General features: G+C 38.2%; 1 protein-coding gene across 5 annotated transcripts in view; it reads left to right on the top strand.

Moving 5' to 3' along the window:
• Atp8a1 (ATPase phospholipid transporting 8A1) overlaps positions 1 to 14,777 on the top strand; it is a 229,096-nt gene that overhangs the window by 133,518 nt on the left and 80,801 nt on the right. For all 5 annotated transcript variants that reach the window (XM_048784412.1, XM_015482073.2, XM_048784413.1 and 2 more), the window contains one exon: positions 2,600 to 2,664. In XM_048784412.1, coding sequence (XP_048640369.1) covers positions 2,600 to 2,664 — 65 coding nt within the window. The remainder of the gene's footprint in view (positions 1 to 2,599; positions 2,665 to 14,777) is intronic.

The following is a 14,777-nucleotide window of genomic DNA, read 5'->3' as shown; positions in this document are numbered from 1 at the left end:
TGACTCCTTTAGCCTTAATTACCTTTTTAAAGGTCCTGTGTACAAATAGTTACATTGTGGGTTAAGGTTTCAGCATAGGAATTTCAGGGCTGAGAGAAAAATTCAGTTCATAACAAAGGTCTTACTAAGAAGAAAGTTAATATTTGGTATTAGAAGCCTATAGTATCAGTACTACACCAAAAGAAACACCTTTTTTCCCCAAATTCAGTAATAGTAGGTAGCCTGAGCACTGTAAATCTTTGTATAGATTTAACCTCTTATTATTAGTCATATACATTATGTACAGAAATCCTCCAAAGTTACAGAAAACAGGACTGAAGTGTTCACATCATGAAACCACAATTTTGGAAAGTCATTTTTAAGTATTCTCTAAAATACACTTAGCTCATATTCCTTTTGAAAATATTAGCAGTCAGCCTGAAGTATCCTATAGATTGAAAACTCTATACAAAGTTATAGTAAATTAATGTTACTAATAGAATATTATTTATTTTAGGAGAAAAAAGCATACAAATTTATTAACATACATGGGGGAAATTACAGAAGTTTGAATACCCTGAAAATTAATTTTTATTTTTAAAAAATCAACAAATTATGTAGTAGAATGTTAAATTTACAAGCCACACAGTTGCTAATTTTGATCATAAAAATTATCACTGGTGTTTAGAGAAAAAATGAAAAGAAGATGTCTGAGAAGGGAATTATGATAAAATGCAAGATGGGTCAAGAATTGGAAGACCTGAAAACACAGGGTAAAACTTAAGACAACAGATGGAGAAAATATGGTGAAGAGTGAGATGTGAGGAAAGGAGGCACTCAGGAGTCATAGCGTAGGGTGTGTAGTCACTGTGGTTGATCTAGGAAAGGGAGGAGGGTAGTAATTTCTGGCAATGTTTAGCTTCTAGAATCTTGGGCCATGATTGAATCTAGAAAAAGAGACGATTCATTCAGCAAATGGCTGTGGTGTCCACAGTGCCGGGTTCCAGTGAAGTGCAGGAAACAAGAAGCCAACTCTCTGCCCTTGTGGAAATCAGGTCCTGGTCAGGGAAACAGACAAAGTAAATGAAAAAAAGCACAGAGTATATTGGATTTCAGTGATTGGTATTACACACACACACACACACACACACAGAGTGATAGGGCATCACCCAAAGGAATTCATTAAGTAGGAAGGTCAGGAAGAATTCAAGGTGACATTTGAGAAATGACCTGAGAGAGGAAGGGAGCTTGTCATGGGATGATCAGAGGAAAACTGCTTTCTGTTGTAGAAAGAGCACAGGAGCAGAGCAGGCACGGCAGAGAAGGGTGGGATGGGGCTGCTTAGGGCCTCGTAAGGACTTTGCACTCACTCCAAGTGAACAGGGAAAACACGGGCTGGTTCTCAGCAGAGACAGACATGATCTGACTTCTCTGTGAGGAAAACAGTCACTCTGGCTGCTGGGCCAAGAGGGGGCTGGACTGAGAGGGGAGGCGGTGTGGAAACAGGAGACCAGGGGAGAATCTACTGCATTGAACCAGGGGAATCGCGGTGGTGGCCTAAACTGGTGGCAACATGAGGAGTGGCTGGCTTCTTGATGTGTTTCAAAGGTAGAGCCAGGAGGATTGACTGGTAGATTTCACATAGGGTTTGAGAGAAGGAAAGTAATCAGGGGTGACGACAACACTTTTGGCCTTAGCAACTGAACAATGGTTTTGCCATTAACCAAAATGAGGAAGATAAGTAAGGCAGGTTTTGAGGGGCAAGAGGGGTGCCAGCAGCCTGGGTTTTGCATATACTAAGTGTGAGTTGTCTACTTTGTACCCAAGTGCCTGCTGTTAGGAAGAACTTGGTTATGAGACCCTGGAGGTCAGGAGAGAAGTCTGAGTGGAAAGTAAGAATTTCAGGTTGATAAACATTTAAGACTAGAAGTTCAGCTCAGTGGTAGAGCATCTACTTATCATATGTGAGGCCCTGGGTTCTATCCCCAGCATCACAGAAAAATAAATAGGAGAGAGAGAGATCCAGAAGAGTAAACACTTAAGTTGCATTTAAACTCATGAGATAGAATGGAATCACAAAGGGATTCCATTTATTATCTTTTTAATATGAAAGCAGGTTTGCCTGTTTTTCTGCAGCCACATTCAGCTATAGTAACTGGTACAGAATAGGATTTAACAAAGTGGTGATTTTGCCATGTAGAGGGTACAGCAGAGCAAGCGAGGGCAGGCAAGGAAAGAATATCATGACTGCTCAGGGCAGGGAGATGGTGGGGTTCAGTGGATCAAGAAAGAGTCCGCCTACCCTCCTCTGCCCATCTTCTATCAACAGCCATCATTTGCTCTTTGTGTTGGTCATCAGGACAAGACACTGAGAATCCTTACCAGTCTCTTTCCTTATTGTTTATTAAAACAGCCTCAAAAGATGTCCTTATATTATATCCATCCTATAGCATGTGAGAGCATTTCATTTTCAACATCCTGTAAGCCTGGAAACAGCTTATTGCCACCATCATTTTTAATAAACTCCTCCTTAAATGTTTCAATAGTATTATTATTTTAATATCTTCTCTTTCATAAAATTAATTGTATTTGTAATTATGTTTGTTCTGTTTGTACATAGGACATTCCTGCAAACTCTTAAAGAAGAACATGGGAATGATTGTTATAAATGAAGGCTCTCTTGATGTAAGTGAAATTCTTTAAAAAAAAAAAAAAAAACTCTTTTACTAACTTAATCACCTTGTAGTATTTTATTTTATTCAGTTAGCTATATTTTATTTTCCCAAGGCTAACAGATACCCTGTCATTGTTGTTCTGCTTTAATATAGTTTTGAATAACATTGATTAAATTGATATACATCTTGGAATTGTATTAACTATAGAAATTGCTAAATAATTTTCTTAAGGTTATAAGACAGAAAAGGCGCTTTATAAAAACATTGTTGGGAAGTTCCTGACGGACTGTAACTTGTTCATATTCTGAGTATTGTATTTTGTGTATCAAGCATTTTATGTCCGTTTTAACATCCAGTGCTAATATACGTTTTGCTTCTTTTAGAAAATTGTGAATGTTATTTAACAGCACAAAATAACCATTACTGATAAGTTTTGTTTTGATGTGTGTGTTATGTCCTAACTTCTAGGGTAAAATGTAAATTCCTCATATGTATTTTTTCATGGCTTTGATCACCTGATGTCATATTTAGAAAAGAAATAAAGATTATTAGGAGTAGGATATAAAGTATAAGTTCACAAAATAATATGTAGGTCATATGACCTGAAAATATTTTCAAGTTAGGGTGAATATTTGTAATTTAAGGTGGAAGACAGAATAGGAGAGGTGATGATTATACAGCTGCTTGAAATAGTCACTGTGACGCAGAGCCAAGTGGAGAAAACCTGATAATTAGGCATGTTGGTGAAGCTGAGAGGCCAGCTAGGTAGGAGCCACGGTGAGGAGGTGATTGAGGAGGGAGATGTTCAGAAGGTGGCTGCAGAGCAGAGATTGTGTGTAAGCATTTTCTCACTTCAGATTTTTACCTTGAAATGATGGTCTCTTACTCATCCTTCAAACAATCCTCTGGTAATTTTCTCTTTCTCATGAAATCTTTGAGCAACTTGTCATTTAAAGATTAGCGTATGATTTTGCAATTATGTGAGCTGTTTATGCCTTTAATTATTGAACAAGTAGTTTTGGCGAACCAAACTTTAATCCTATTTTAAAACATAAACTCAAAAAATTCATCAATGGGAGCTAATCTGTCTTTCTTATACATTTAGTTGTCCCTCTGCTAGGCACTAAGAATGTACCCCTAAATTGTTGTGCCATGAGCTCTGACCCCTTTAACTTAACAGTCGTCTCCATCATCCACATCTTGTATGTTAATTATTATAGCTGAGTTATTATTACCGTGTGAAAAATTATGAGTAAGAGGACCATGCTCTCATAAGCTTACACAATAAGTGAAATGGCATATATACAAATAACAGTACAAATCAGATATATAAATAAGGTAGATAGTTCACTATGGGGATATTGTGAAGCGCGGTGTATTTATAAAGAAAGTGACATCTAGTTAGAAAGAGGTGCGTAATGGAAGAGTGGAAAATATTTGAAACATGAAAATTCTCACAAGTAAGTTCAAGGCCTATTTGGGGCTTGAGAAGAAAAACAAATTTGAATACAAGGTTATAATTCTTCAAATATTCTTATTTTGCTTCTTTTTAAAAATTGTGGAAGTTATTAAATAGCACAAAATAACCATTTCTGATAAGTTTTGTTATCCTCAAATATTCTTATTTGAAGAATTATAAGCCATAATGTAAAAATTAAGTTACAGAACAGGAAAAGTACAGATGTTAGAAAGTGAATCTGCACCTTTACATCTGATCTGCCGGTTTATCTCCCTGGGACAGGCCCCTACTTTCAGATTCTGGAGTTACTCTCAGGAGTGTATGTCAACATACAGACCCTCTGTTGTTAAAACAAGTCATAGCACATTATATACAACACTTTATGTACTTTGCTTTTCTCACTATACCTTAGCAAATGTTCTGCAATAGATGTTTGAAGCTATCTAATTTTTTTTAACATGGCATGGTATTTAAAAGGTATCTGTAAGTAAATGATAGAGCTAAAACTGAAAAGATGATCTCAGGCCATCTGTGGTAGCCTTGGCCAGGTTAGGGAATGTGCCTGCATAGGAAGAGGGAACCTTCATCAGCTCTGTGCTGAAGAAGTATGAGAGACTGTACATAGGCAGCCTTGGAAGAGCAGCAGGCATGGAGTACAGGCAAGGGGCCAGGAGAAGAGTTTAGGTCACCTTGGAGTAGGATTGGTGGCACCAGTACCAGCGATGTGGTGTGAGAAAAATTGGGATGTATGCCATCTGGCCCCTGAAGAAGGAGTCAACAAGGATGTTTCTGGAAGTTCCATTTGGTCAGAGTACTGTTAAAATTGCAATGGAAATAATTCCCACCACCCTTGGTGGTGGTTACTCTTTTTTTTTTTTTTTTAAACACAATGCCTTTATTGGTTTTTTATTTTAATGTGGTGCCAGGGATCAAACCCAGTGCCTCACGCATGCTAAGCAAGCACTGCACCACTGAGCCACAACCCCAGTCCCATGGTTATGCTTTGGTGGGTAACATGGTTACATGTTTTCTTACAGTCAAAATAAATCAGAGATAGGATCATGATGCAAAAACAGGACAAGCCACGGCTGGTCTGACAGGGGACCCTTTTCATCTGGATCTAGGCTCCCACCTATGTAGAGTGTGGCAGCATGGCTGCTTTTCTTTTATTCTGTTCCGTCATTTTTTTCCATTCCTTGGATAAATATTCTTTTGAGTGTTTTAAGTATCAAGTAAATAATAATCTCAAGGGAAAAAGAAAAGCAAAATACCAAAAAAATATTCATTGTAGTGCATCAGAGTAGAGTCACAACAGTGGCATTTATTTTCATTTTGAAGTTTCTAAGTTGGTAGCACAAAATTAACAAACACCTCAGGGTACTCGCTCTGCCTATTTCTACTGGAGCAGATGTAGTTAAAAGTGTCAGGTAGATAACACAGTGTAGGTGCTATTGTATCTGTCTGTTCAGCTTTAGCCTCTGTCTCAGCGTCCAGAAAACTATCTCATGTGTAAGAATTATGCTATTAATATTTGAGAAGCAAGTTACTGCGTAATTGTTAAGAATTCCATTTTTTTAATTGGTGAATTCCATTATTTTTAAAAGTCATGTATCAGTTTTAACTTTGGTAGTACTTCATAATATCTGATGTTTTAAAAGTAGGATAGTTAAGAATCTCCTTATCCATTCAAGTGGCAGGTTGGGGCAGGAGGCAGACTGTATGAATGAATTAGCACTAATTTGTCCAGCTCCTACCCGCCAAGCATTCTGCACCACTGTCTGGGGAAGGCTTTCTCCCAGGGAGTTAAGTGGTGACTACAAATCGGCTGTTTAGGGTCAGACCTGCTGGGGTGCACTCATTTGTTTCTCAGCAGGAAAGGAAACATCACTTTGCATAGCGACTTCCTATCTTGTGTCATAAAATCCATGGCTGAGGTTTCAGGCAAATCATGTGAAATTCTAGGATGCCCGTAGGAACATCATTATTTGTTTTTCATTGCCACAGAAAAGAAAAACATCCTATCTATGTTTAAATTGTACTGATAGATAATAAGAGGAAATAGGATTATCACTGCATGAGCATAAAGAATAATTAACAAGTAATAAACTTAGGAACATAACATCTTAGGAAATGAATTGTGAGTGTGTGTTTTGTCAAGTGACAATTTTAACGAGCACACTCAAATTATTCTCTGAAACAGCCTAGTGGTTGAGAGCACAGTTCTGTCCCAGACTAACTGTGCAAGTTGAAAAAGCTTCTGTGAGCCAAGTTTTGCTGCCTTTAGAGAGAACATCACGTTTGGCATAGGATTAGTATGGTTAGCCCAATACATAGCCCATGTGAAAAGGAGATGTTATGAAATTTTGTAGAAAGAACAGTATTCCTGTTGCTTGTAACTTGTTTTGCATGATGATTATCTTTGTTATAAAAACTATTTTTCCAAGTTTTAATTTTTTCCTAAAGGAACAAATTATAACTGTAGATTCTCTTTTACATAAGTGATACATGTTACTATGAACTATTCAAATTTTCTGCAAAATGTTATTCCTACTACTGTTAAAATTGAACAGATCAATCTCTTTCTCTTATATTAAACTTTTACAAAGTATTATATTCAAGGATCTTGAAATTTCACATAGAAATCTGTTTCTTCTAGTGATTCTATTAACAGAGATCATCGTCTCCCAAAATATAGATCATCATCAAAAAAAAAAAAAAATGCTACTGGGCTTTCTTTCTTTTGGGGTTTCAGCATGGTTGTTGTGCTGGGGGTAGGGGGCGGGAGTAGCTCTTCCGATGTTTTTTAAATCTTTTAAGTAAATGCATTGAACCAAACTATAGTTGAAGATACAAACAGAAGGAGAGTCTTACTCTGCAGACCTAATAGGGAAACTTGAAAGGTTTGCCTGCCTCCATTTACTCCCAACTACTATCATTGTAAGAGCAGTGCCTCCTCCTTAGACAGTAGACTGTCTAAGGACAGGCTCTTATAAAATGCCCATCATCAAAAGAGTTTCTCAAGCAAAAAGCTTGATTCTTTTTTTTAATTTAGAAAAGAATTTCATAGGTAAAGCTCATCTAAAGTTGATCAGAATTTTCAATAACTATTTCATTTGGGTAATTTGTATAATTTGTTGTATACTATTTGAGCCTCTTTAATAGGAGTTCTGATTATGCTCTTCATATAAGACATTTCCATAAGCATCTGCAAAGACAAGAATTCCAGATTGCTGGCTTGAAGAACATTTTTATACTTCCTCCCTGACTCCACAGCAAAGCTCAGGAAATAGCCCACAAACCTCTCAGAAGCCCCTTCTACTGAATAACCTGTATCTAAGGCATCCCTTTTGCGTCTTTGAGTCATATCTTTGAGTTTGTCATGAAATAATTCCTTCAAAGTCTGTCAAAACTGGAAACATCTAAACTGTGAGCTAAGAACTGGAGAATTTGATACTATGACCCAATTTCTAATTCACTAAAACAGTTCTGGAAGGATTGGGTTTATGATATACTAAGAAATATAGTTTTAATACTATACAAGAGCCTCATAGCATACCAACTCTGTGAATCTCTGGAAATACTTTCAGGCAACTCAAAATCATACTCTTTCATCTTGGTCTGATCAAAGTTTCTACATGATAGAAAAATGATGGAGGTTTGTTTCATTGAGATAGCTCACCACCATGTCATCTGTCAAGCCCAGAGTGTGAAGGATTATCATTTCTTATGCTACTCACTGTATGACATAAAGGAATAAATAGATGTCTCCTAGGTCCCAAAACCATCTTTCTTGATGTACCCTTAACATAAGACTCACCTTCTAGCATCTCTTTTGTAGAGGGAGCTGTGGAATCTGGTAAAGCTAGAACTTAAATCCATTCTTGCTGTTGTTCCCCCGCCTTTCTGCTGCCAGACTTTCCTGAGAGGTGCAGGGGGAGCAGCCACCACACTTCCTGGGAGAAGCCAAGTATCATTGACCCTACAGAAAAATACAGCTTTCTGACCTCCTATGAAAAGTGAACTCTGACCCCTCTGCAGGATTCTGTGCGTGGCTGTTCCGGTCCTAACTAACAAAACCAAGAGCTTATGTGTCTTAAGTGCTTTCTATTTTGGACCTGGTGCTGGATTAAAGCCTTGACACCTGAAAATGTTAGTAGACAGATATAATTATGCCTCAAAATAGGAATCTAGAAAGAGTTTCCTAATCAAAAAGACAGCTAAGCAGCACTGGGGAATGTAGCTAAGTCATTTGATTCTGGAATATAATATAAAAATAACTTTTTCTTACCCTCAGCTGCTACATTTGAAAAATAAGAGTAATGAAAATATTCATTTCCTAGGAATGATCTGAGGGCTAAAGAAGACAGTACTCCTGTTTAATGCTTAGAAATAGTTGACAGGCATGTAGTAAGCACTCAAGAAATATTGACTGTGGTCATGATCCTCATCATTACTATTTCTTCTAGCACTATTATTCCTGGGAGAGGAGAGTTCTTCATTTCCATCTGCTGTAAGAGATAACTTTAAACAGCTGCTTTGCTCTTAAATTACTTAAATTTCTCTACTTAATTTAAGAATATGGCCCCAAACTAGCTGTAGGTTTGATTATGGATACCAGTGTTTCCCCTGCCTCATATATTTTTTTCAGAAAATGAATTGTTGGCCACATTGGATATTACATTAACAAGCATTAAAATACAATTTTTTCAACACCAGAGTAAAAGCAAACCCTTTATGGAATGACTATTCTTTTCTAGCTGTATTTGACTTTCTAATAGCATGTAAGTTTTGACTATAACTTACAGCACATTCAGGACATAAATGCTGAAGTTGTCATCTGTACCCTTTTAAGCTCAACTTGTATATATTATGCAGACAAACCTCACTGTTTTGGGAACTAGCCACTGGTGAATGGCTTCTGAAAGAAATCCAGAATAAGCAAGTTATTGACTTGACTCCAGAAAAGAAGTGGGGTGAGGGGGGAATGTGGGCTACTTCAGGTTTTATTTTGATATGTCCCCTGAGTCTGATACAATACATTTTGTATTGCTTTGACAAATAGTTTAGGCAGGTTTTAAACCACACTGAGTTTCTTTCCACCACCAGTGTTGGCGTTTCAACACCATGAATTTTCTTTTACCATGAACAAAGCTAGTTCAACTTTGGGCTTGAAATCTTAAGATCTTAGATTAACTTTTAAGGTGTTAGTGTATCTCTATCAGATACAGAGGTCGTTTTCTGCAGTGCCCCAAGGTAGGAAGATTGTTCATATCCTGTCTGGCACATTGCTTACTCCAAGAAGTCTTCAGTGAAGAGAGCCAAATGCATTACCTTTGAAAGGAATAGGTTAGTGAAAAAATGGAAACATTACTCAAGAATGAAAATGACATTTGAACAAATAATCTATTTTCCTTTCCCCTGATTTAAGACAGTGTCTGCTACAAGCCAAAGTATGTGGTTGAAGAAGTTTCATCAAACCCATTGTTTGGTCTCATGGAACTAAATGTGTCCCCCTTTTTAAACAAAATTCAGTGTGCCCAGTTTGTGTGCAGAGCCCTAAGTGAAGTTGTTCACAAATTCACAGTATTTCTATTTCAAGAAATGCTTCTTCCCCAAGCCTCAGAATTCTTTTCCTCATTTTGGCTAAATATCTGAACTCTTCCCAGAGTTCCCAAGACCTAGAATTACAGATAAGTGCTTTCTAACCATTCTGCCCCCTTGCTATCTCCCCACATGCCTGTGGGCATTTCTGAATGGAGAAATTTTCTTATGCCCTCTTCACGTCTCCTGCTCACACCTTTGATGAGTCAGTACATTCATGAAAATAAAGGAGTCTAGGAGACCTACTATGTGCTAGGAGTTTCTGATGCAAAATTCTCTGCTCCCATAGGGCTGGTGCTATATCTTCCCCCTTCCATGTGTACATGGAGACTTTGAGTTCACACAGTTATCTAGTGCAGGATTCTGAATCCCCACCTTGTACTCAAGTAATCCAAATCTCAGAGCTATGTCTTTATTTAGTTTTGTTTTTGTGTTTAAATCACCACACCTTCTCTAATGACAGAAGGACTCGATTGTAGGTAAAAGCATTCTGAGAGGCAACCCCCAGGTGTTCCAGCTTGTTTCATCAACTCATGACCAGGTTCACCCCCACAAAGCCACCAAGGGGTCATCCTGCTACCTTGTACTTACAGAACCAAAGAAAGACCTAGGTGTAGTTTTATCGATAGAACTGAGTATATATGTGAAATAAAGGAAATGATGTGTACTGGGGATCTACACTGAGAAAATATGGCAGATAACAACTCTTCTGTATTCCTCTAGTAATTAATTCAAGTCATTAAGAAAATGGCCCAACGTTAGCTTTCTCTGTGGTTCTGGGAACAGTTTCTCATAGGCTCCAGTTTTTGCCTTCTCCAAATGGTTGATTTGGTAATTTGCTTATTTTCAGAAAACCGGTTGTATATTCTAAGCAACCTCTTCCTGACTGAATTGAAGGCAATGCGAGAGACTGGATGTCTGCCGACCCAGTTCCTCCCAAAATGCTTCCTTTAGCATTTGAGTCACAGCCGCCACTGGAGAATACTTCATACCAAGCTCAAAATCGTGTTTAGGAGGCTTTCAGTGGCGGTTTAGAGTAATTACCACGAGGGCTTTGGTAAAAGCCTTTATCCACAAAACTATTTAAATTATATAATTGTATCCCCTACCTCATTCTTCCTTCCTTTCCCTGGATTTGTCTTTCTCTGCTGCACATCCCTGCCCCAGTGCTGAAACCCAGTCTGGACACAGATCTGACACTTCTCTGCCTTTGTTCCCTGAGTGAGAGTAGATGCCTCACGGACTTATTTGCCTCATGGAACCTATCATAATCCCAAATCCCAGGCCTCTCCTAAGGGGCCAAGAGCAATTTCCCCAGTGCTACAACTTCTTCCTCTTACCTGCTTCCATTTTGTGAACCTTGACCTTTTCCAGATGGCATGATCCTTTGGGAGATTGGACTATTTTCTCAATTAGTGCTGTACGTATACCCCGGCTTTGGAAGACCCAATCTGAGTATCAGCAAAGCATGGTTTTTTTTGTTTTTTGTTTTTTGTTTTTTTCTGTTTTGTCTCTTTCCCTCTCTCCATTATCTTTAACAACACATATTAATTAAATGCACTTCTTTTGGTTTTTTTCCCCACTCAGCCATTTTGGGGGGCCTCTCTGATCATGTGGTTTCAATGACTTCACCTTCTGTCTGCCCCTACCCATTTTGGAAAAATTGTTCTATATTGGTTTGGTTCTATATGCATATGCTTTTAAACATTGTATTCCAGTTTAGGAATTTAGAGACACCAGAGGTCTTTGATCAAAAACTATATCAAAAAGAGCTAGCAGTCCTGACTGGGTTGCGTACTAAATGGACCAATTGTAGATGAACATAGTTTCTTTCTACTCTTAAGTGTATGTTCTTTTATCACTGCCTGGAGTAGCTAGAAGAGCCATTGATAATATGCATTGTGTAGGAGTATATGGAATGTCCAGTATTTCATTGAATCACTAATACATTGTAGAAAAATAAGTTATACCCAATGGTTTATCCAGGTTGTTATCGTGGGAGTCATAACTCACTTTTTAAGAACGTGTCAACATTGTCCATACTTGATATGGTCACAGTATATTATTAGGAATGTTCTTAGAATGTTCAGTTTAATTCATAATTTTAGGGTGTAAACATTTGGAGAGTGTAAAAGTAAAAAAGGAATGAAACATTATTTGGCTGTAAATTTGTAAATACTTGATTTCTTTAAATGATGATGAAGTAGGGCCACAAACCACCAAAATAGCTGATAAAATGTGTTAATTTAAGATTCATGTGTATATCTATGTCCTCTTATTTGACATTTTAGATTAACTTATAGTAGGTTTTAAAAGGCAAATAATTAGCAAACTAAGGTAAATTATCCTCCACCCCACTTTCCAAGGTAAATTTTATTTCTCTGCTTTAAGAACAAACAGTACCTAAGATTTTGACTTGATGATGTTCTATCCCAAGAATATGCCAGCAAGACTAGCCCTGTGTGTTTTCTCTCATCATCAGTTATTTTAAATCAATATATTTTTATTTGATTATCTGTGCAAAAAAAAATATACAAAAAGAGAGAAGAAACTCCATATAAGTTTGTAACTGTCAAAGGAGTTCTCTTAGTTTGGAGGCAGAAATTAAGAGATAAAGAAAAACAGCGGGTGGTTTTATGAATATTTCTTCTCCTGCCATGTGCCAAGCGCTGTGTGCTATAAGAGAAAAGATAATACTCTCATTCCCAGAACTGAAGGGCAGACAGTTTCCCAGAGGTTTTTGTTTTGTTTTGTTTTGTTTTGTTTGGTATTAGGGATTCAGTTTTTTTTTTATCTTGAAACTTAGAATCACTAAGTTGCTGAGACTGTCCTTGAATTTACAGTCTCCTGCCTCAGCCTCCCAGTCATTGGGATTACAAGTGTGCACCACTATGCCAGCCAGATATTTTTTATATAATCAAAGAATTAGCTGGTAGAGTTGAATGTTAGCAGTCAAAAGGCAGGTTGACGTAAAATTGGGAGATTTCACAGGAAAACTTAAGATGATTCAGTAATACGCTCCCTGGGTTATACCAGTGTTACGCAGTAGTCCACAGCATGCCGATGTTTCTTCATTATGGGTCGGTACCTTATAGTAGGTTTTTGGGCTTTTTTGGATGTTGGCTTTATGCCAAACTCTGAGCAGGGCACTTTCTTTACAAGTAAAAGAGTCAGCACATTTTATCACTGCAGTCACTCTAAAAAACAGATGTTCCCCCAATCTCACTAATGATAAAACCTCCATTCAAGAAGTTAGGTAACCTGTCTGAAGAAAGAGCCGGCAAGTATCAGCAAGGATGCAACTCAAGCCTCTCTGATACCATATTAATACTCTCAAGAGTGAATCAGATGAAAAGACAAATCATAAGGAGTAAGACATGAAATCAACTTATTCATAATGCTTTTTTTGTTTTGTTTTTGTTTTGTTTTTGTTTTTATTTTGTTTTGTTTTGTTTTGTTTTTGGGTACCAGGCATTGAACTTAGGGGCACTAAACCACTGAGCCATATCCTAGTCCTTTTTATATTTATTTAGAGACAGGATCTTACTGAGTTGCTTAGGGCCTCACTAAGTTGCTGAGGCTGGCTTTGAAATCTCAATAATCCTGCCTCAGCCTCTGAAGCTGCTGGGATTAAAGGTGTGCACCACTGTGCATAGCTCAAACTGCTTTTTCATGTAATATGTGATATAACCTTTTCTAGAAGGCTGAGCCTGTGTAGCTGCCTAATCAAATCCAAGAGGGGTTAAGAATTCTTGTGATCTTAAGTTAGTGGTTGAAAATGCTTCTTATTTCTTGTTTAATTTTTCCATTAAGGAATTTTTCAAAGTAAAGCATATAATTTTCCCTTTTCAAGGTAGATGAAAATGTTTGATTTACCTTGGACTCTACATCCACCTGAAGTTGAAGAGAACTTTGAGTTCTGAGCCATAGGGTATGTTTTGGCTTCTGGAACTTGGTTCTTTACAATATAGCATCATTTTGTGTCCAGTATTATCAGTGCCCAACAAGTATCATGTGTGCCCCAAATGTTAGCCTCTGCTTTCTCACAGCCCAGTTTTATATGGCTGCAAATTTGTACATTCTGGACAGAAAATGCTTTCTCGGTATTAGTTCGTCATCTGTCTGCATGCACTCATGAGTTCTGAAGAGTAGCTCGGCCTCCAGACAGTTACCTTGTTTCAGAGGATTCACCATCTTGGTTCAGCAAGATTTCTGTAAGAGTTTCTAACAGTTTACTGCATTTTGCCCTTTCTAAGGAAACAGTGTGGAAAATTGTGGTGCTAACGTTAAGTGGGAAATACAGGCTTCATAAACTTAAGTACCTATTCACAAAGGTGAAAGTTATATGTCTTTCAAAAGTGATTCAACATTAGCCCTGATTTTATGCTCATTCACTTAATTCATAAAGGAAAAGAACAAATCCAGGAACAACAAAAGTGCCTTAGTTCAGTCTAGCTGCTATAGCAAAACTACCATAGACTGGGTAGCTTTAAACAAGAAACATTTATGTCACACAGTTTTGGAAGCTGGAAAGTCTAACATCATGGTATCAGCAGATTTGGTATCTCTAATGGACCTGCTTCCTGGCTCATAGTGCCTTGTGTTTTTCACATGATGGAATGGGAAGGGAGCCCTCCAGGATCTCTTTTATAAAGACATGAATTCCATTCATGAGGTCTCCATTCCTTGATGTAGTTACCTCCCAAACACCCTGCTTCCTAATATGATCATACTAGGTATACATTTCAACATATGAATTTTGGGGAGACATCAAACATTCATCCCATAACAAATAAATCCGGCCACCCCCTCCCCCTGCGCCGGCAAGGTAGAGGGAACTGTGACCATCCACAGAGCAGGCCCAGCGGCCTGCTGAGGGGCAGAGCCGCCCCCCACCCCCCGCGCCTGCCAGGTAGGCGGAACGGGGACCACCAACAGAAAAGGCCCAGTGGCCGGCAGAGGGGCAGAGCTTCCAATCACTCCTGCAAGGTAGGCGGGCCTGCGACCCACCGGCAGAAGAGGAGAAGCGGCTTGCTGAGAGGCAGAGCCGCCCCCTCCCCCTG

This window comes from Marmota marmota, unplaced genomic scaffold (assembly GCF_001458135.2).
Source record: "Marmota marmota marmota unplaced genomic scaffold, marMar, whole genome shotgun sequence".
NCBI lineage: Eukaryota > Metazoa > Chordata > Mammalia > Rodentia > Sciuridae > Marmota > Marmota marmota.
The sequence above is the reverse complement of the archived record's forward strand: the minus strand, read 5'-3'. Positions and strand labels throughout refer to the sequence as shown.